This window comes from Rhinoraja longicauda, chromosome 2 (genome assembly GCF_053455715.1).
Source record: "Rhinoraja longicauda isolate Sanriku21f chromosome 2, sRhiLon1.1, whole genome shotgun sequence".
NCBI classification, from domain to species: Eukaryota; Metazoa; Chordata; class Chondrichthyes; order Rajiformes; family Arhynchobatidae; genus Rhinoraja; species Rhinoraja longicauda.
In genome coordinates, this window is record NC_135954.1 from 114,293,657 (window position 1) to 114,315,204 (window position 21,548).

At 47.4% G+C, this 21,548-nt stretch overlaps 1 protein-coding gene across 8 annotated transcripts in view; it reads left to right on the top strand.

Annotated features, from left to right (window-relative positions):
- dlec1 (DLEC1 cilia and flagella associated protein) overlaps positions 1-21,548 on the top strand; it is a 149,781-nt gene that overhangs the window by 88,870 nt on the left and 39,363 nt on the right. For 7 of the 8 annotated variants that reach the window (XM_078429930.1, XM_078429947.1, XM_078429957.1 and 4 more), the window contains 6 exons: positions 3,872-3,999; positions 6,375-6,578; positions 7,341-7,417; positions 11,468-11,619; positions 14,650-14,765; positions 17,685-17,755. In XM_078429930.1, the coding sequence (XP_078286056.1) occupies positions 3,872-3,999; positions 6,375-6,578; positions 7,341-7,417; positions 11,468-11,619; positions 14,650-14,765; positions 17,685-17,755 (748 nt within the window). The remainder of the gene's footprint in view (positions 1-3,871; positions 4,000-6,374; positions 6,579-7,340; positions 7,418-11,467; positions 11,620-14,649; positions 14,766-17,684; positions 17,756-21,548) is intronic. The other variant, XM_078429939.1, reaches the window with a different exon arrangement.

Consider the following 21,548-nt stretch of genomic DNA (forward strand, 5'->3'; position numbering starts at 1 on the left):
TCCGATCTATCTTCCAAAAAAGTTTTTTTTTTAAATCGATTCAATTATTACTAATTTTATTTGGGACTACAAGACTCATAGAATAAATAAAAGACATCTATGTAAGTCTAAAACTAATGGAGGAATTGCCTTACCTAACTTCTTATTTTATTATTGGGCTGTTATTATTAAAAATATAACCTTCTGGTTGGATGACACTGATCAACAACCGGATTGGTTAAAGATGGAGAAAGAGGATTGTTTACCATTTGATATTGGTGCGATCCTCTTAGCTCCAATAAATTTAAATAAAAAAACATATGGAGGTAATCCCATTATACACAGTGTTATCCGTACCTGGAAACAATTAAAACGTACTTTAAAATTGAGTAAATTATCCTCTTTCCTCCCTATAACCCTATAAACCGTCTGTCTTAGATAGAGGATTTGCCCAATGGAAAAGTTATGGAATTAAAACGGTGGGAGATCTTTATCATGAGGGAACTTTTCTTTCTTTTCAGGATTTACAACAGCAGTACGGATTACATGCTAATAATTATTTTAGATATTTACAACTTAGAGATTATGTAAAACTACACATGCAAGAATATAAATCTAGAGGTCCAGAAACTCTTGATGTATGCCTGAATCGACATTATAATTCAAATAAATTAATATCCTTTATTTATAATACTTTCCTAGATACTGACATTCCGTCATCAGAATCATATAGACGAGCATGGGAGGACGAATTGAACCAACTCATAATGCAAGATATATGGGATGAAAGTTTACAACATATACACCAATGTTCATTAAATACTAGACATTCCTTAATACAATTTAAAATAATACATAGACTACATTATTCGAAGACTAAATTAAATAGGATTTTTCCTAGTATCTCTCCAATTTGTGATAAATGTCAATTTCAAGAAGCTAATTTAACTCATATTTTTGTAACTTGCATAAAAACGCAAAATTTCTGGTTGGATATTTTTTAAATAGTTTCTAAAGTTATCGATAAGCAATTGGATATGGATCCAAAATTAATAATATTAGGATTATCAGAACATATTACAAACTTTACAACAAGTCAGGTACATTTTCTTGATTACAGTTTAATAACTGCGAAAAAATTAATACTTAAATTTTGGAAAAAACCAATAACCCCCACAATTAAAATGTGGATTACGGAAATGACAGAGACCTTGCATTTAGAAAAAATAAGATTTGCCTTAATTGACAAACCTGATTTTTTTTTTTTAAATATGGTCTCCATTTATTGAATTTTTAGCAAAGTAAATGGGTTTGACACAGGACTAAAATAAAAAATTTAAATTAAAAGTTGAAACTTGAGTTTAGGGTTGGATGTACAACTGTGGTTATTGTCTCCCGGATCTACCCCCTTTAATTTCTATAGTTATAACTTTTTTTTAAATTCTCTCTTCCCAATAGTTTATAGTTTTTTTTTCTTTCTTCTTTATTTTTATTTTCTTTCTTTAAAAATTTAAAAATTGAAGCTATGTAAGAACTTTGTAACAAATTTGTCTTTTATTTCTATCTGTACATATGCTTTTCAAAAAATAAAAAATAAAATAAAAAATAAAAAATAAAAAATAAATATCCATTCATTTGGCCTGCATAGCAGTCTATGCCAATGAATTCCACAGATTCACCACCCTCTGACTAAAGATAATCCTCCGCATCTCCTTTCGAGAGTACATTACGTCCTTTTATTCTGAGGCTGTGGCCTCTGGTCCTGGACTATCCCACTAGTGGAAACATCCTCTCCACATCCACTCTATCCAGGCCTTTCACTGTTCGTTAAGTTTAAATGAGGTCCCACCTCATCCTTCCAAACTTCAGCAAGTGCAGGCCCAGAGCCAACAAAGGCTGATTAAACGTTAACCCACTCATTCCTGGGATCATTCGTGTAAACCTCCTCTAGACCCACTCCGACACCAGCACATCCTTCCTCAGATATGGTGCCAAAAGCTCCATACTTCACAATACTCCAAATGCGGTCTGACCAGTGCCTTATAAAGCCTCAGCATTACATCCCTGTATCACCGTTACACTTCCCCATTCCCTTTGGAAAGTTATCATTCATTTTATTTTAGTCACTCACGCTTTCATTTCTTTTCGTAAACTGTTTATAGAACCCTTTACAAGTTCTTGGTTGTCCTGGTTTCAGGTTCTTTGAGTTCACAACAACTTCACAGAGTTGAACCATGCAGGGATCCTTCCCAAGGTTGAGAGGAGGAAAAGATCGAGTCTGGGTCAAAATGTGGTCGAAGAATAGGAGGGTAGGAGAAATCACAGAAGGGGAGCATGAGAGAGAGCGAGAGAGCATGTTGCTAAACTCTCGTCGAAGAGAGGAGGAAAAGATCGAGTCTGGGTCAAAATAGAACATCCTTCCCAAGGTTGTTCTTCTGAACGATTTTAGATTTAGATTTAGATTTTTTTTAGATTTTGAGATACAGCATGGAAACAGGCCCTTCGGCCCACCGGGTCCACGCCGCCCAGCGATCCCCGCACATTAACACTACCCGACACACACTAGGGACAATTTTTCACATTTGCCCAGCCAATTAACCTACAAACTTGCACGTCTTTGGAGTGTGGGAGGAAACCGAAGATCTGGGAGAAAACCCACGCAGGTCACGGGGAGAACGTACAAACTCCGTACAGACAGCACCTGTAGTCGGGATGGAACCCGGGTCTCCGGCGCTGCATTCGCTGTAAGGCGGCAACTCTACCGCTGCGCCACCGTGCACCCGATGTGGTGCATCTTGCTGTATCTGGTTACATGACCTGTCCTGGAACCTCTGTCTGTTGTTTGCGACACCGTACATTTATAGGAACATAGAAAATATAGAAACATAGAAAATAGGTGCAGGAGGAGGCCATTTGGCCCTTCGAGCCGGCACCGCCATTCATTGTGATCATGGCTGATCATCCACAATCAGTAACCCGTGCCTACCTTCTCCCCATATCCTTTGATTCCACTAGCCCCCAGAGCTCCATATAACTATCTTTGAAATTCATCCAGTGAATTGGCCTCCACTGCCCTCTGTGGCAGAGAATTCCACAAATTCACAACTCTCTGGGTGAAAAAGTTTTTTCTCACCCCAGTTTTAAATGGCCTCCCCTTTATTCTTAGACTGTGGCCCCTGGTTCTGGACTCCCCCAACATTGGGAACATTTTTCCTGCCTCTAACGTGTCCAACCCCTTAATGATCTTATACGTTTCGATAAGACCCCCTCTCATCCTTCTAAATTCCAGTGAATCCAAGCCTAGTCTTTCCAATCTTTCCTCATGTGACAGTCCCGCCATCCCGGGGATTAACCTTGTGAACCAATGCTGCACTGCCTCAATAGCAAGGACGTCCTTCCTGAAATTAGGAGACCAAAAGTGCACACAATACTCCAGATGTGGTCTCACCAGGAAATGTACATTTGACGTATACATCTTGTATGTAAGGATGACTGGGGGCGGCACAGTGGCGCAGCGGTAGAGTTTGTTGCCTCACAACGCCCGGCACCCAGCTTCGATCCTGACTACGGGTGCTGTCTGTACGGAGCTTGTACGTTCTCCCTGTGACCATGCTGGTTTTCACCTGGTTCTCCAGTTCCCTCCCACACTCCAAAGACATACAGGTTTGTAAGTTAATTGGCTTTTGCGAGTTGTAAATTGTCCCCAGTGTGTCGTATAACGGCAATGTACGGGCGGGATTGCCGGTCGGTGCCAGCTCGGAGGGCCGAAGGGCCTGTTTCCGCGCTGTATCTCTCAAGTCTAAATTTATAAATTTACTGCTGGATTTTTGGGTGGAGTGTCAGCTTAAAGCTATTTGCCTTTGTTTTTGACCATTGTGATACTGCCTGTCAGGAGGATCTGAACGGCGCTATGGTGTCGTGCACAGTGGAGGACATGAAGGAACCACTGCTGCTGGAATTGTCCGCAAAACCAAAGGGCTTGAACGTCACATACAGCACCCCTGATCAGGACTATGAGAAGTAAGTATGGATGAAGATACAAGGACCCGAAACCTCACCCGTCCCTTCTCTCCCGAGATGCTGCCTGTCCCGCTGAGTTACCCCAGCATTTTGTGTCGACCTTGGACATACAAGGAACTGGGCAGGACAGTTGCCCAGCGGTAGAGTTGCTGCCTTACAGCGCCAGAAACCCGGGTTCCATCCCGACTATGGGTGCCGACTGTACGGAGTTTGCACGTTCTTCCTGTGGTTTCCTCCGGGTGGTCCGGTTTCCCCCCACATTGCAAAGACCCACAGGGTTGTAGGTTAATTGGCGTTGGTACATTGTAACTTGTCCCCAGTGTGTAGCATAACACTGGTGTATGGGGATTGTGGGTCGGAACAGGCACAGTGGGCCGAAGAGCCTGTTTACGCCCAGCATCTCTATAGTCCAACAAAATGTAAACTGCAGATGCTGGTTTACAGATGGTAAACAATATTTGTCGGTCTTTAACGAGCTAGGATAGGCCAGTGGGCTGAATGGCCTGGGTCACTGCTGTGCAACGTGATTCGGTGGGCTAACATACAAGCAGACTTTTGAATTTACTCCACCGCTTCCTCTCACCTCTTTCTACCAGCTACTGTTCCTCTACTCCATGCGTCTGAAGAAGGGCCCCAACCCGAAATGTCCTCTGTCACTTTCCCTCCACAGACTGATAGAGTGGAGGGGGTGGTGGGGGAGAAACCTGGAAGAGAGTGGTGGGGGTGGGGTAAAGTCCAGCAAGTGAGAGGCGGATACAGGTGAGAGGGCTGGTTGGCAAATGGGCGGAAATAGTGACAAGGGCTTGAAGTAGGGTTGCCAACTGTCCCGTATTAGCCGGGACATCCCGTATTTTGGGCTAAATTGGTTTGTCCCGTACGGGACGGCCCTTCTCCGTATTAGGCCCAGGGAGCGCTGTAGGCCCGGACAGTTAGGCCCGGACACTATAGGCCCATTCACTGTAGGCCCGGACACTGTAGGCCCGGACACTGTAGGCCCGGACAGTGTAGGCCCGGGGGCCGCTGTAGGGCTGGATAGTGTAGGCCCGGGCGGCTGCCAATGGTGGAGCGGGAGCACGTGGCCGCTGGCTGGGTGAAGTCACATGGGGCGCAGGGCGTCACCCTTTGTCCCTTATTTAGGAGTGAGAAAATATATATATATATACAATTTTTACATTCACCAAGCCAATTAACCTACAAACCTGCACGTCTTTGGAGTGTGGGAGGAAACCGAAGTTCTCGTAGAAAACCCACGCAGGTCACGGGGAGAACGTGCAAACTCCGTACAGACAGCACCCGTAGTCAGGATGGAACCAGGGTCGACGGCGCTGCATTCGCTGTAAGGCAGCAACTCTACCGCTGCGCCACCGTGACCGCCCTGACCGAAAGGTCAGAATGGGACGGGGAGTTAAAATGGTTAGCCAATGTCTTTCCAGCAATTAACTGGATGTTGAACTTTATTGACTGGAGGATGTGGAAAGATCTTGGAGCGTTGCCAATCATGTGGGCTGCTGCCCATTGTTTGCATGTTTGGTAAACAGCAGTTATGCCAGCAGGCGGCACAGTGGTGCAGCGGTAGAGTTGCTGCCTCACAGCACCAGAGACCCATGACTTCTCGTAACATTTCTTGTCAATGTACCCATCCATGCCAGAGACCCAGGTTTGATCCTGACTACGGGTGCTGTGTGTACAGAGTTTGCAGGTTCTCCCTTCAACCGCGTGGGTTTTCTCTGGGTGCTCAGTTTCCTCCCACACTCCAAAGACATGCAGGTTTGAAGGTTAGTTGGCTTCTGTCAATCGTCCCTAGTGTGTCGGACGTGAAACTGGAATAGCATAGAATTAGTGTACGATGAGTCAGTACGGACCCGGTGGGCCGAAGGGCCTGTTTCCAGGCTGTATCTATTAAAAAAAAAGTGTCCTTGCACGTATACTTTTACACAGTGTGATTTTAACTCTGGGTCAGCAGAAGGATCCCTACCCAAGAGGTCACCTATTCACGTTCTCCAGAGATGCTGCCTGACCCATTCAGTCACGGTGGCGCAGCGGTAGAGTTGCTATCTTACAGGGAATGCAGCGCCGGAGTCCTGGGTTCCATCCCGACTACACGGGTGCTGTCTGTGCGGAGTTTGTACATTCTCCCCATAGGTTTTCTCCGAGATCTTCGGTTTCCTCCCACAATCCAAAGACGTGCAGGTTTGTAGGTTAATTGGCTTGGTAAATGTAAAAATTGTCCCTCATGGGTGTAGGATGGTGTTAATGTGCGGGGATCGCTGGTCGGCGCGGACCCGATTGGCCGAAAAGGCCTGTTTCCGCGCTGTATCTCTAAACCAAACTAAACTAAAAGTTACTCCTGTGCTTTGTGTCTTTTTATGGTGAAGTGAACTCCGTCCTTCTTTGTGCTGTGACTCGCTGGTGCTGGACTTCAATGAGATGGTGGCGCAAGGCACAGCGAGGAGAACGCTGCTCATCACCAACAACTCAGCCATCACCGGCCACTTCAACCTGGAAATGGAATACTTCAGCAGCTGCCCTCCCCTGCCCCCGGCGGTCAGCATGCTGCCTCTTGGCCACTCACCCAGCCGGTACGTCGCACAGTCCAGGCTCTCAGGAGTGGACTCCCTACATCGGCAAGACCAAGCGCGCACTGGGCCACCGTTTCACCGTTTCAGTCCGCCTTGGCCTACGCGATCTCCCGGTCGCCAAACACTTTAACTCCCCATCCCATTCCCTCACTGACCTTTCTGTCCTGGGCCTCCTCCATTGTCAGAGGGAGGCCCAGCGCAAATTGTAGGAACCGCACCTGATATTTCACTTGGGCAGCTTACACCCCAGCTGTATATAATTTATATTGATTTCTCCAACTTCAAGTAACCCTTGTATCCCCTCACTCGCAATCGCTCCACCACCTGAGTCGCTGTACTAGTTTCACTGTCGTCCTGCTGAGTTTTTCTGTCTGTATAACACATTATACAGACAGAAAACCTACCCTACAGCCAACAATGGACCCTTGTGGGCTCCACCTTTTCTTGACCTTTGTTGCTTTTTGCATAGCTTCCATTCATTTGTTCCACAGTATGTACCATCTATATCTCTTGTCTCTCTTTCCCCTGACTCTCAGTCTGAAGAAGGGTCTCGACCCAAAACGGCACCTATTTCTTTTCTCCAGAGACACTGTTGGATGGCGCGCAAAAACAAAGCTTTCTCCTGTAACAAAAATAACGTGACAATGATATACCTAACCCTAAAATGCACATGGGAACAAAATGCTCCCATATTTGCAAGATTCTCAATTGCGTGTTCTGTTTACTGAGGAAGAATAACTCAATCCTGTGCTAATATTAAAGCTCAAGACCACCTCTCCTGAAGAGAACAGTGAATCTGACCGAAGGCCCAAGCAAGTCACAGGACCAACTGCAGCGTGGTAAGAATATAAGGCACTAGATTCGTGTTCATTGCTTTGTTTTATGTGGCGGGTGGGGGGGGGGGGGGGGGGAGTTTTGTGAAACCTTTTTTCAATCTCTGACCTCGACGGAGATGTGACTTTTCTTCCTATCGTATCTCCGTCTCCACTGCGGCCTAACATTGAGGAGTTGGCGGCCTTTCCCGGAGACCGGCCCGGCGCTTCATGCCGCGGGCGTGGCGTGGACTTTAACATCGTGGAGCTTGCGATCCTTTGCCGGGGATCGACTGTGGAGAGCTCCAACCGCGGGGCCTGTGGACTTTAACACCGTGAAGCCCGCGGTCTCTGGTGAGAAGAGGCCGACTCGGGAGCTCCATGCCGCGGAGAGAGTCCCAATCCGTCACGACGCGGGGAGTTTCCATCATCCCGATGCGAGGGCCTCAGACAGTCGGCAGCGGCGACTGCGGACAGTTCAACAGCCCCGAGGAAGATGATTGAACTTTATTACCTTCCATCACAGTGAGGAATGTGGAATCCGCTGTGGTGGATGTTCATGTTAAATTTTACTTTATGTGGCTGTGTGTCTTGTTGCTTCTCACTTAGTACGGCTGTATGGTAACTCAAATCTCACTGAACCTTAATTGGTACATGTGACAATAAAATGATCTTGATCTTGATCTTAAAATCTAGATAGAACGTAGAACAGCTTGGGAACAGGCCCTTTGGCCCACAATGACACTGCCAAATATGGTGGCAAGTTAAACTAATCTCCTCAGCCTCCATTCCCCGCACACCCATGTGCCACTGGAACACGTCTTCACTGCAAGTATGACAGTTAAGTTGTATTGGTAGTTTAGAGAAGAGTGATGAGTACCACTGCTGCCTACGCAGACTCCTTCACATCAGGTGGCAGAACAAAATTCCCGGCACAGAGGTCTTGGAACGTGCCGGAATCCCCAGTGTCCACACCCTCCTACAGAAAGCCCAAGCCAGATGGGCAGGCCATGTCGTCAGAATGCCCGAGAGTCGACTGCCAAAACAGCTTCTGTATGGAGAACTGTGTTAGGGCAAGCGCTCAGTAGGAGGACAGAAGAAACGGTTTAAGGACTGCCTCAAAGTGTCCCTCAAAGACTTGGACATCATCTTGCTCTGGACCGTCCAACCTGGCGTAGTAAGCTCACCACAGGAGCCCGTGCAGCAAAGAACAGACGCACTGCAGAGGCCCAGAGGAAACGCACCGCGCGCAAGGCCCGGGCTACCTCCACTTCCACTGCAGCACCCATCCACTTGTGTCCTACGTGTGGGCCTGCCTTCCGGGCCCGGATTGGCCTCACCAGTCACTTCCGGACCCACAGTCACCAGTCCTCCAACTGAAAGTGAAGTCATGGTCATCTTGCAACCCAAAGGACCAACAACAACATTGGTAGTTTCCAAGTGTCCTTCTATCAGAGATTAGTGTCGTGCTCTGGGGCATCGACAGTCATGTCATTTTTAAGATCCATGTAAGCAGGTCTCCTATGAGTCCTTAAAGCACACACTTCAACAAAACAAATCTACCCAGACCTTTATAGCCACCAGGCCAGTTCATGTGCTCAAATCTTTCAAACTTCCTCAAATCTTTCCAACTTCCCTCTCCCGTCAGGCAAGAGGTACAGAAGTGTGAAAACGCACAGCTCCAGATTCAGGGGCAGTTTCTTCCCAGCTGTTATCAGGCAACTGAACCATCCTATCGCCAACTAGCGGTCCTGAGCTACTATCTACCTCACTGGAGACCCTCAGACTATCTTTGATCGGACTTTGCTTGCCTGGATAGAGTGGGTGTGGAGAGGATGTTTCCACTAGTGGGAGAGTCTAGGACCAGAGGGCACAGCCTCAGAATTAAAGGACGTTCCTTTAGGAAGGAGATGAGAAGGGATTTCTTTAGTCAGAGGGTGGTGAATCTGTGGAATCTATTGCCGCAGGAGGCTGTGGAGGCCGTCAGTGGATATGTTTAAGACAGAGATAAATAGATTCTTGATTAGTACGGGTGTCAGGGGTTATGGGGAGAAGGCAGGAGAATGGGGCTGGGAGGGAGAGATAGACCAGCCATGATTGAATGGCCTAATTCTGCTCCTAACTCTTATGAACTTTTGAACTTTATCTAGCACTAAACGTTATTCATGTTATTCATAATAATAATATATTCCTTTATTCGTCCCACACCGGGGAAATTTACAGTGTTACAGCAGCAGAGTGGATAGCAAGATCTATCATGTATCTATACACTTTAGATGACTCAATTGTAATCATTTATTGTCTTTCCGCTGACTGGTTAGCACGCAACAAAAGCTTTTGACTATACGTGACAATAAACTAAACTCAAATTAGAGTCATAAATTCATAGAGTCATACAGTGTGGAAACAGGCGTGAAAAAGTTTTTCCTCATCTCCGTTCTAAACGGCCTACCCCTTATTCTTAAACTGCGGCCCCTTGTTCTGGACTCCACCAGCATTGGGAACATGTTTCCTGCCTCTAACGTGTCCAACCCCTTAATAATCTTATATGTTTCGATAAGATCCCCTCTCATCCTTCTAAATTCCAGTGTATACAAGCCTAGTCGCTCCAATCTTTCAACATACGACAGTCCCGCCATTCCGGGAATTAACCTGGTAAACCTACGCTGCACGCCCTCAATAGCAAGAATATCCAGCTTGACGACATCACAACATTCACACCATTCTAACTCAGACCTGTATTAGAATGGACAAAACTAATGCAATAAGAGATGAATACAGATATTAAATCACCCCCCCCTCACCTTACACCTGTCCTCTTGTTCTTGATTCCCCTACTCTGGGTTAAAGGTTGCATTTACCCTTTCTTTTGCCCCCGTGATCTTATATTCCTCTACAAGATCACCCTAGCCTTCCTGCCCTCCAAGGAATAGAGTCCCAGCCTGCTCAACCTCTCCCTGTAGCTCAGGCCCTCGAGTCCTGGCAACATCCTCGTAAATCTTCTCTGCGCCCTTTCCAGCCCTTTCCAGCTTGACGACATCACAACATTCACACCGTTCCAACTCAAACCTGTGTTAGAATGGACAAAACTGATGCGATAAGAGATGAATACAGATCGTTTGTTATAATGCTCATGTCCACAAGTGGATCTAACACAACTGATGAATCGGGGGAACACAAATTGCATTGTGCGTGACAGTATAAATTTTGATCAAGAATCATTGCGTGATAGTTCTTCTAATTAATCAATCAATGTATAACCGTGTTACCAGCATCTGCAGTTATATTCCTATAACTTTGTGCCCCATCCATGTTCTCCAGAGATGCTGCCTGACCCGCTGAGTTACTCCAGCACTCTGTGAAACGTCACCTATCCATGTTCTCCAGAGATGCTGCCTGACCCGCTGAGTTACTCCAGCACTCTGTGAAACGTCACCTTTCCATGTTCTCCAGAGATGCTGCCTGACCCGCTGAGTTACTCCAGCACTCTGTGTCTATCAATGTATAACCCCTCCATGTAATAGTGGTATTTATTCACAAAATGCTGGAGTAACTCAGCAGGTCTGGCAGCATCTCAGGAGAGAAGGAATGGGTGACGTTTCGAGTCAAGACCCTTCTTCAGACTGATACTGTAATGGTGGTACTTACACAATACTTCCAGCGCTAAATCACGGCTGTGCAAACATTTGCAACGTTTGCCGCTCTCACTGCATTTTAGGGCGGTCACGGTGGTGCAGCGGTAGAGTTGCCGCCTTACAGCGAATGCAGCGCCGGAGACCCGGGTTCCATCCGGACTACGGGTGCTGTCTGTACGGAGTTTGTACGTTCTCCCCGTGACCTGCGTGGGTTTTCTCCGAGATCTTCGGTTTCCTCCCACACTCCAAAAACGTGCAGGTTTGTAGGTTAATTGGCTTGGTAAATGTAAAAAATTGTCCCTGGTGTGTGTAGGATAGTGTTAGTGTGCGGGGATCGCTGGTCGGCGCGGACCCGGTGGGCCGAGAGGGCCTGTTTTCGCGCTGTATCTCTAAACTAAACTGAACTAAACAGTGGAGTGAAACCTCTTTCTCTTGCTGACAGAATTTGCAGATGCACTGCTCTGCCACAAGAAAGGCGCAGCGTTTGTGGCTTATCCCGTGACCGGAACCCTGGAGCCCTACCAGCAGCGGGAGATCGAAATCACTGCCTACGCCAACATGTGGGGCGACTACCGCGATAACCTCATCTGCAGAGTTTGTATTTTCCTTCTTTACCCCTCCGTACTCACTGTACCCCCCCCCCCCCCCCACTGCCCCAACCGGGCCCCGTCATTCCTTCTTATAGACAATAGACAATAGGTGCAGGAGGAGACCATTCGGCCCTTCGAGCCAGCTGATCATTCTCAATCAGTACCCCGTTCCTGCCTTCTCCCCATACCCCCTGACTCCGCTATCCTTAAGAGCTCTATCTAGCTCTCTCTTGAATGCATTCAGAGAATTGGCCTCCACTGCCTTCTGAGGCAGAGAATTCCACAGATTCACAACTCCCTGACTGAAAAGGTTTTTCCTCATCTCCGTTCTAAATGGCTTACCCCTTATTCTTAAAATGTGGCCCCTGGTTCTGGACTCCCCCAACATTGGGAACATGTTTCCTGTCTCTAACGTGTCCAATCCCTTAATCCCCGCTCCCGTCTGACAGAAGGTACAGAATCTTGAAAGAGCACAGAAAGATCTTGAAAGACTGGGCTTGTATACCAATACCTAACTTGGGAGCAGCTTCTTCCCCTGTGTTGTGGATGTAGCCAGTGCACCACACAGTCCATCACATGTACATCCTACCATTGACTTCATCTGCAATTCATGCTGCCTCGGAAAAACAGCCAAAGTAATCAAAGACGTCATACACTGGTCAATTCCTCCTTCTCCCCGCTCGCATCCAGACAAAGATACAGACGGTTAAAAGTGCACACCACACAAGGACTGCTTCTCCCCCTCTGTTATCAGGCTTCTGAACGGTCTTTCCATAAGGTAGGGTACTGTCTGATTCACCTCTACCCCATTGTGGACATTGGACTTTGTCTATGGAACTGCACACCACACAGGAGTAAAAAGGTCCTTCTGCAGTTGTACAGGGCCCTGGTGAGACCACATCTGGAGTACTGTGTGCAGTTGTACAGGGCCCTGGTGAGACCACATCTGGAGTATTGTGTGCAGGTTTGGTCTCCTAAATTGAGGAAGGATGTCCTTACTATTGAGGCAGTGCAGCGTAGGTTCACCAGGTTAATCCCCGGGATGGCGGGACTGTCATAAGATTGGAAAGACTGGCCTTGTATTCACTGGAGTTTAGAAGGATGAGAGGGGATCTTATAGAGACATATAAAATTATAAAAGGACTGGACAAGCTAGATGCAGGAAAAATGTTCCCAATGTTGGGGGAGTCCAGAACCAGGGGCCACAGTCTAATAATAAAGGGGAGGCCATTTAAAACTGAGGTGAGAAGAAACTTTTTCACCCAGAGAGTTGTGAATTTGTGGAATTCTCTGCCACAGAAGGCAGTGGAGGCCAATTCACTGGATGAATTTAAAAGAGAGTTAGATAGAGCTTTAGGGACTAGTAGAATCAAGGGATATGGGGAGAAGGCAGGCACGGGGTACTGATTGTGGATGATCAGCCACGATCACAATGAATGGCGGTGCTGGCTCGAAGGGCCAAATGGCCTCCTCCTGCACCCATTTTCTATGTTTTCTATGTTAACTGGTGCGCTACAATGCTGAGAACTATATTCTGCACTGTATGCCTCCCCCTTTGCTCTACCTATTGTACTTGAGTTTTGCTTGATTGTATTTATGCCTACTGTTATCTGATCCATAGATAGACCATGCCGACCAAGTGCCCATCTAAGCTGGTCTGATTTGCCTGCATTTGACCCACTTCCCTCTCCACCCCTTGTAGATACAAGGAACGGCAGATGCTGGCCTCCCAAGGAAAGATCTCAGGAGAACATGAAGGAGTGATGTTTCAGGTTGGCATTTTTCTTCAGTCTGAAGAAGGGTGCCGAACCAAAGCATCACCTATCCATCTTCTCCAGAGATGATGCCTGACCCGCTGAGTTACTCTAGCATTTTTGTATCTTCTCTTGTAACATTTCCTATCAATGTACCCATCCATGTACAGCACCAGAGACCCAGGTTTAATCCTGACTCCGGGTGCTGTCTGTGCGGAGTTTGCACGTTCTCCCCGTGACCACGTGGGTTTTCTCCAGGCGCTCCGGTTTCCTCCCACACTCCAATGATGTGCGGGCTTATAGGTTTGAAAGTTGTAGGTTTGCAGGCGTCTGTAAATCATGGTAAATTGTCCCTCGTGTGCAGCTCGTGTCTGGGGAGATTGCTAGTCGGCGTGGACTCGGTGGGCCGAAGGGCCTGTTTCTTCGCTGAATCTCCAGAGTCTAAAGTCTAAAGTCAGACACTGAGATAAGTCTAGCATTAGCATTCAAAGCCAAAACTGAACTGAACTGCTCAGTGCAGGCAGCTTCAGGCAGTGTGAAAGAATCCACATTAAGTGTATGAATATCAGTGGTTTAGGCTGCGGATTGGTGCACCTATTTAAATCCTTTAGACTGTGGAAATGCTCGGAAGTTTGACATGTTCCCAACTGCTCTCACTAACTTCTACAGATGCGCCCTAGAAAGCATTTTATCGGCATGCATCACAGCATGGGTTAGGAACAGCTCCATCCAAGACCGCAAAAAATCACAGAGAGTTGTGGACGCAGCCCAGACCATCACACAAACCAACCTCCCTTCCATTGGCTCCATCTACACCTCACGCTGCCTCGGCAAGGCCAGCAGCCCAGACCATCACACAAACCAACCTCCCTTCCATTGGCTCCATCTACACCTCACGCTGCCTCGGCAAGGCCAGCAGCAGAATCAAGGACCAGTCTCACCCCCGGTCACTCCCTCTTCTCCCCTCTCCCATCGGGCAAGAGGAACAGAAGTGTGAAAACACCAGATTCAGGGACAGCTGAACCATCCTATCAACAACTAGAGAGCTGTCCTGAACTACTATCTACCTCACTGGACATCTTCACATTATCTTTAATCGGACTTCACTGGACCTTATCCTGCACTAATTCCCTTTATCATGTATCTGTACACTGTAAATGGCTTGATTGCCATTTACAAAAGCTTTTCACTGAACGTCGGTACACAAGACAAGAAACTAAACTAGACTGAACCATGTTGTGTTTTTCTGTTCATGATGACTGTTAAAATTGTTTTGTCAGGTTGCAGGTCTCGAGCCCACCTATATCCCCATCCAGCTGTCCGTTCAAGGTGTTCCACTCTACTTCAAGATCTTAGGTCCACAGAAGGACAACCAGAAGCAAGGCCCCATGATCAGGTACGAATCTTCTTTAATATATCAAGAGAGTCAAGAGAGTCACGGTGGTGCAGCGGTAGAGTTGCCGCCTTACAGCGAATGCAGCGCAGGAGACCCGGGTTCCATCCCGACTACGGGCGCTGTCTGTACGGAGTTTGTACGTTCTCCCCGTGACCTGCGTGGGTTTTCTCCGAGATCTTCCGTTTCCTTCCACACTCCAAAGTCGTACAAGTTTGTAGTGTTAATTGGATTGTAAACAAATTGTCCCTAGTGGGTGTAGGATAGTGTTAATGTGCGGGGATCGCTGGTCGGCGCGGACCCGGTGGGCCGAAGGGCCTGTTTCCGTGCTATATCTCTAAACTAAACTAGAGGACAGCTTGATTGTAATCATATATAGTCTTTTCACTGACTGGTTAGCACGCAACAAAAAAGATTTTCACTGTACCTCAGTACACGTGACAATGAACTAAACCAAACTACAAAAAACTAAACCACAACTAAATGACAGATGCACCAGGACAATGAAATTCTTACTTGCTACAACTTAGTTAGTTAGTTTAGTTTATTGTCACGTACCGAATTACAGTGATAAGCTTTTTTTTGTTGCGTGCTAACCAGTCAGCGGAAAGACTACAAATGATTACAATCAAGCTGTCCACAATGTACAGATAACGGATAAAGAGGATAATGATTAGTGTTTTACAGGCACATTAAGGCAACAACTCAACAAATAAATATACACTCATCAATAATATGATAATTATTGGTAATTCGAGATAAAATGGACCACGATCGTACAAGCTATACTTATATATAAGATAGTACACATTATAACGTTACACAAAATACACCGATCAGCCAAAACATTATGACCACTGACAGGTGAAGTGAATAACATTAATCATCTTGTTACAATGGCACCTGTCAAGGGGTGGGATATATTAGGCAGCAAGTGAACAGTCAGTTCTTGAAGTTGATGTGTTGGATGCAGGAGAAATGAGCAGGAGTAAAGACCTGAGCGACTTTGACAAGGGCCAAATTGTTATGGCCAGACGACTGGGTCAGAGCATCTCTGAAACGGCAAGGCTTGTGGGGTGCTCCCGGTCAGCAGTGGTGAGTACCGACCGACAGTGGTCCGAGGAGGGACAAACCACAAACCGGCGACAGACAGGGTGTTGGGCGCCCAAGGCTCATCGATGCGCGAGGGCAACGAAGGCTATCCCGTCTGGTCCAAACCGACAGAAGGTCGACTGTGGCACAAGTCACAGAAAATGTTAATGGTGGTCACGGGAGGAATGTGTCACAATACACAGTGCATCGCACCCTGCTGCGTATGGGGCTGCACACGGAGGATCAACAGCACATTAGGCAGGTGGGCATAATGCTTTGGCTCATCTGGTCGTAATGTTTTGGATGATTGGTGTACATAGTAGATTGTTCTGCGGTACGGTGGTAGTTAGTTTGTGAGGTTTTCAAGAGCCTGATGGTTGTTGATAAGAAGCTGTTCTTGAACCTGGAGGTCAGGGGTCTCAGGGTCCTGCACCTTCTTCCTGATGGTCGCAGTGAGATGAGAGGGTTGCCATGGTGGTGTGGCTCTTCCACGATATTAGTTGACCTTTGAGGCAGTGCTTCCTGCAGATTGATTCGATGTTGGGGAAGTCAGAACCTCTGATGGACTGGCCAGTGTTCACCACTTTCTGCAGCCTCTTTCCTTCTTGGGTTATTGAACCAGGCCACGGTGCAACTAGTCAGTGTGCTGTTCTCTCATGCACCTGTAGATTGTTGAAGGAGTGGTCTATGTTTATTTGCTTTCACGTTTTTGGCCTGTTATTTGAGGGAAAATATCAGAGAGGCAAATGACAATGCTTCACTCATGTGGCAGTGATGGTGCAGGAATGTAGACACAGCCACAGACACAGGCTGGCAGAGAGACAGAGGCAGAGCTACCTGATAATATACAATAGACAATAGGTGCAGGAGGAGGCCATTCGCCCCTTTGAGCCAGCACCACCATTCAATGTGAGCATGGCTGATGTCGGGTTGCCAACTGTCCCGTATCAGCCGGGACATCCTGAATTTTGGGTGAAATTGGCTTGTCCCGTATTGGGCTGTAGGCCCGAACGCTGTAGGCCCTTGTAGGACAGTGCAGGTCCGGACAGTGTAGGAGGAAAAAAACTGCAGATGCTGGTTAAAATCTGTGCCTACCTTCTGGACAGTGTAGGTGTGGACAGTGTAGGCCCGGAGTCCCAGGCACCGCCTAACGGAGGTTGCCTGTCAACCTGCCTCCCGGCCCGGGTGGCCGCCATTGGTGGAGCGGGAGCATGTGGCCGCTGGCTGGGTGAGGTCACGTGGGGCGCGGGGCGGTGACGTCACCTTGTCCTGTATTTGGGAGTGAGATAGTTGGCAACCATAGCCTGATGCAAGGACACATTCCTTCAACATGCACACTGGCTTTCTTGACCATTCTTGACTCAAATAATCTAGGGAGACTGTGGGAGAGTCTAGGACCGGAGGTCTCAGCCTCGGAATAAAAGGACGTATCTTTAGGAAGGAGATAAGGAGGAATTTCTTTGGTCAGAGGGTGGTGAATCTGTGCAATTCATTGCCGCTGAAGGCTGTGGAGGCCAATGGATATTTTTAAGGCAGAGATAAATAGACTCTTGATTAGTACGGGTGTCAGGGGTTACGGGGAGAAGGCAGGAGAATGGGGTTGAGAGGGAAAGATAGATCAGTCATGATTGAAAGGCAGAGGAGACTTGATGGGCCGAATGGCCTAATTCTGCTCCGAGAACATATGAACCTGTGACATTTTGTGACGACAGCAACAAAAACGTAAAATGCTGGAAATACGCAGCAGGTCAGGCTGCATCTGAGGGAGGAGAACCAGATGCAATGCAACCTAGGAATGCAAAGGTCTTGATGCATCATATTGTCCTCTAGGTTTGGAACCCACATTTCCGGAGGAGACACGGTGTCCCGTTCCTTACGAATGATCAACCCAGGTCCCTGTGGTAAGTCTCATCGCTGTTGACCTCCCGGTCATTCAAATGTTCTCTCTCGTCATCACTGATGTGTGTATTCTATGAGACTTTGTTGTCACATGTTTCGAGGTACAGTGAAATTCTTTGTTTTTGCATACAATAAACAAAGTACGCAAAGAGTCGCCATTAGGGGTTGCCAACTTCCTCACTCCCAAATACGGGACAAGGTGACGTCACCACCCCGCGCCCCACGTGACCTCACCCAGCCAGCGGCCTCGTGCTCCCGCTCCACCAACGGCGGCCGCCCGGGCCGGGAAGTGGGTTGCTATGCAACCTTTGTTAGGCGGCGCCCCGGGCCCCCGGACCTAGACTGTCCGGAACTAAAATGTCGGAAACGTAGAGTGTCGAGACTAAATTGTTGGGACTTACAGTGTCGGGGCCTACAGTGTCGGGGCCTACAGTGTCGGGGCCTACAGTGTCGGGGCCTATAGTGTCGGGGCCTCCAGTGTCGGGGCCTCCAGTGTCGGGGCCTCCAGTGTCGGGGCCTACAGTGTCGGGGCCTACAGTGTCGGGGCCTACAGTGTCGGGGCCTACAGTGTCGGGGCCTACAGTGTCGGAGACTACAGTGTCCGGGCCTACAGTGTTCGGGCCTACAGTGTCGGGGCCTACAGTGTCGGGTGCTCTCTGTACGGAGTTTGTACGTTCTCACCTGCGTGGGTTTTCTCCAAGATCTTCGGTTTCCTCCCACACTCCAAAGGCGTAGGTTAATTGGCTTGGTAAATGTGAAAATTGTCCCTGGCGGGTGTAGGATAGTGTTAATGTGCGGGAATCGCTGGTCGGCACGGACCCGGTGGGCTGAAGGGCCTGTTTCCGCGCTGTATCTCTAAACTAAACTAAACTAAACTTGTCAATTTCAGTGGCCTCCTGCAGTGTAGCGAGCAATGACGAAACAGTGATTTAATGATACTTTATTGTCACGTGTACCGAGGTACAGTGAAATGCTTTGTTGTTCAATACAACCTGGTAAAATCATACAGCAGACCTCACCGAGGCAATACACAAGAATCGCCACATTCTGGGGCCGACAATGTTACAAACGTTCATCAAACAGTCCTACCTGCTACCTGCCACCGCACGCGGCAACAGGTCCCCCCGCACCCTGCTGGGTCCCTTATCGTTCTCGGCGGCCCCTGCTGGGTCCCTTATCGTTCTCGGCAGCCTCTGTCATGTGTTCTTAAACAGACAAAGGTGTCTGGTTACAGAAACATAGAAACATGGAAAATAGGTGCAGGAGGAGGCCACTTGGCCCTTCGAGCCAGCACCGCCATTCAATGTGATCATGGCTGATCATTCTCAATCAGTACCCCGTTCCTGCCTTCTCCCCATATCCCTTGATTCCGTTAGTCCTAAGAGCTAAATCTAACTCTCTCTTGAAAACATCCAGTGAATTGGCCTCCACTGCCTTCTGTGGCAGAGAATTCCACAGATTCAGAACTCACTAGGTGAAAAGGTTTTTCCTCATCTCAGTCCTAAATGGCCTACCCCTTATTCTTAGACTGTGACCCCTGGTTCTGGACTCCCCCAACATCGGGAACATGTTTCTTGCATCTACCCTGTCCAATCCTCTAAGAGTTTTATATGTTTCTATAAGATCCCCTCTCATCCTTCTACATTCCAGCGAATACAAGCCCAATCGACCCATTCTTTCATCATACGTTAGTCCTGCCATCCCGGGAATTAACCTGGTGAACCTACTCTGCATTCCCTCAATAGCAAGAATATCCTTCCTCAAATTAGGAGACCAAAACTGCACACAATACTCCAGGTGCAGTCTCACCAGGGCCCTGTACAACTGCAGGAGGACCTCCTTGCTCCCAAACTCAAATCCTCTCGCAATTTCCTCACTGCCTGCTGTACCTGCACGCCTACTTTCAGTGACTGATGTACAAGCACACCCAAATCTCATTGCACCTCCCATTCTCCTAATGTGACACCATTCAGATAATAATCTGCCTTCCTGTTCTTGCCACCAAAGTGGATAACCTCACACTTATCCACATACTGCATCTATTAGCCCACTCACCCAACCTATCCAAGTCACCCTGCATCCTCATAGCATCCTCCTCGCAGTTCACACTGCCACCCTAGCTTTGTGTCATCCGCAAACTTAGAAATGTTACATTTAATTCCCTTGTCTAAATCGTTAATATATATTGTAAATAACTGAGGTCCCAGCACCAAGCCTTGCGGCACCCCACTATTCACTGCCTGCCATTCTGAAAAGGACCTATTAATTCCTACTCTTTAGACAATAGACAATATGTGCAGGAGTAGGCCATTCGGCCCTTCGTGCCAGCACTGTCATTTACCGTGATCATGGCTGATCATTCACAATCAGTACCCCGTTCCTGCCTTCTCCCCATACCCCCTGACTCCGCTATCCTTAAGAGCTTTGTCTGACTCTCTCTTGAAAGCATCCAGAGAATTGGCCTCCACTCCCTTCTGAGGCAGAGAGTTCCACAGCTTCACAACTCTCTGACTGAAAAAGTTTTTCCTCATCTCTGTTCTAAATGGCCTACCCCTTATTCTTAAACTGTGGCCCCTGGTTCTGGACTCCCCAACATCGGGAACATTTTTCCTGCAGCTAGCTTGTCCAGTCCTTTTTATAATGTTATTTGTTTCTATAAGATCCTCTCTCATCCTTCTAAATTCCAGTGAATACAAGCCCAATCGACCCATTTTTTCATCATATGTCAGTCCCACCATCCCGGGAATTAACCTGGTGAACCTAAGCTGCACTCCCTCAATAACAATAATGTCCTTCCTCAAATTAGGAGAGCAAAATTGCACACAATACTCCAGGTGTGGTCTCACCAGGGCCCTGTGCAACTGCAGGAGGACCTCCTTGCTCCCAAACTCAAATCCTCTCGCAATTTCTTCACTGGCGAAAAAATCTTCACTGCCTGCTGTACCTGCACACTTACTTTCAGTGACTGATGTACAAGCACACCTAAATCTTGTTACACCTCCCCTTCTCCTAATGTGACACCATTCAGATAATAATCTGCCTTCCTGTTCTTGCCACCAAAGTGGATAACCTCACACTTATCCACATTAAACTGCATCTGCCATGCATCTGCCCACTCACACAACCTGTCCAAGTCACCCTGTATCCTCACACATCCTCCTCACACTTTACACTGCCACCCAGCCTTGTGTCATCTGCAAATTTCCTAATGTTACTTTTAATCCTTTCATCTAAGTCATTAATGTATATTGTAAATAGCTGCATTCCCAGCACTGAGCCTTGTGGTACCCCACTAGTCACTGCCTGCCATTCTGAAAGGGGCCCATTTGCTTCCTGTCTGCCAACCAATTCTCTATCCATGTCAATACTCTACTCCATGTGCTCTAATTTTGCGCACTAATCTCTTGTGTGGGACCTTGTCAAAGGCTTTTTGAAAGTCCATATACACTACATCCACTGGCTCTCCCTTATCCATTCTACTTGTTACATCCTCAAAAAATTCCAGAAGATTAGTCAAGCATGATTTCCCCTTCATAAATCCATGCTGTCACTGCTTTCCAAATGCGCTGCTATTACATCTTTAATAATCGATTCAAGCATCTTCCCCACGACCGATGTAAGGCTAACTGGTCTTTCACTCCCTGTTTTCTCCCTCTCTCCTTTCTTAAAAAGTGGGGTTACATTGGCTACCCTCCAGCCCACAGGAACCGATCCAGAGTTGAGAGAACATTGGAACAATGCATCCACGATTTCTAGGGCCACCTCCTTGAGTACTCTTTGATGCAGACCACCAGG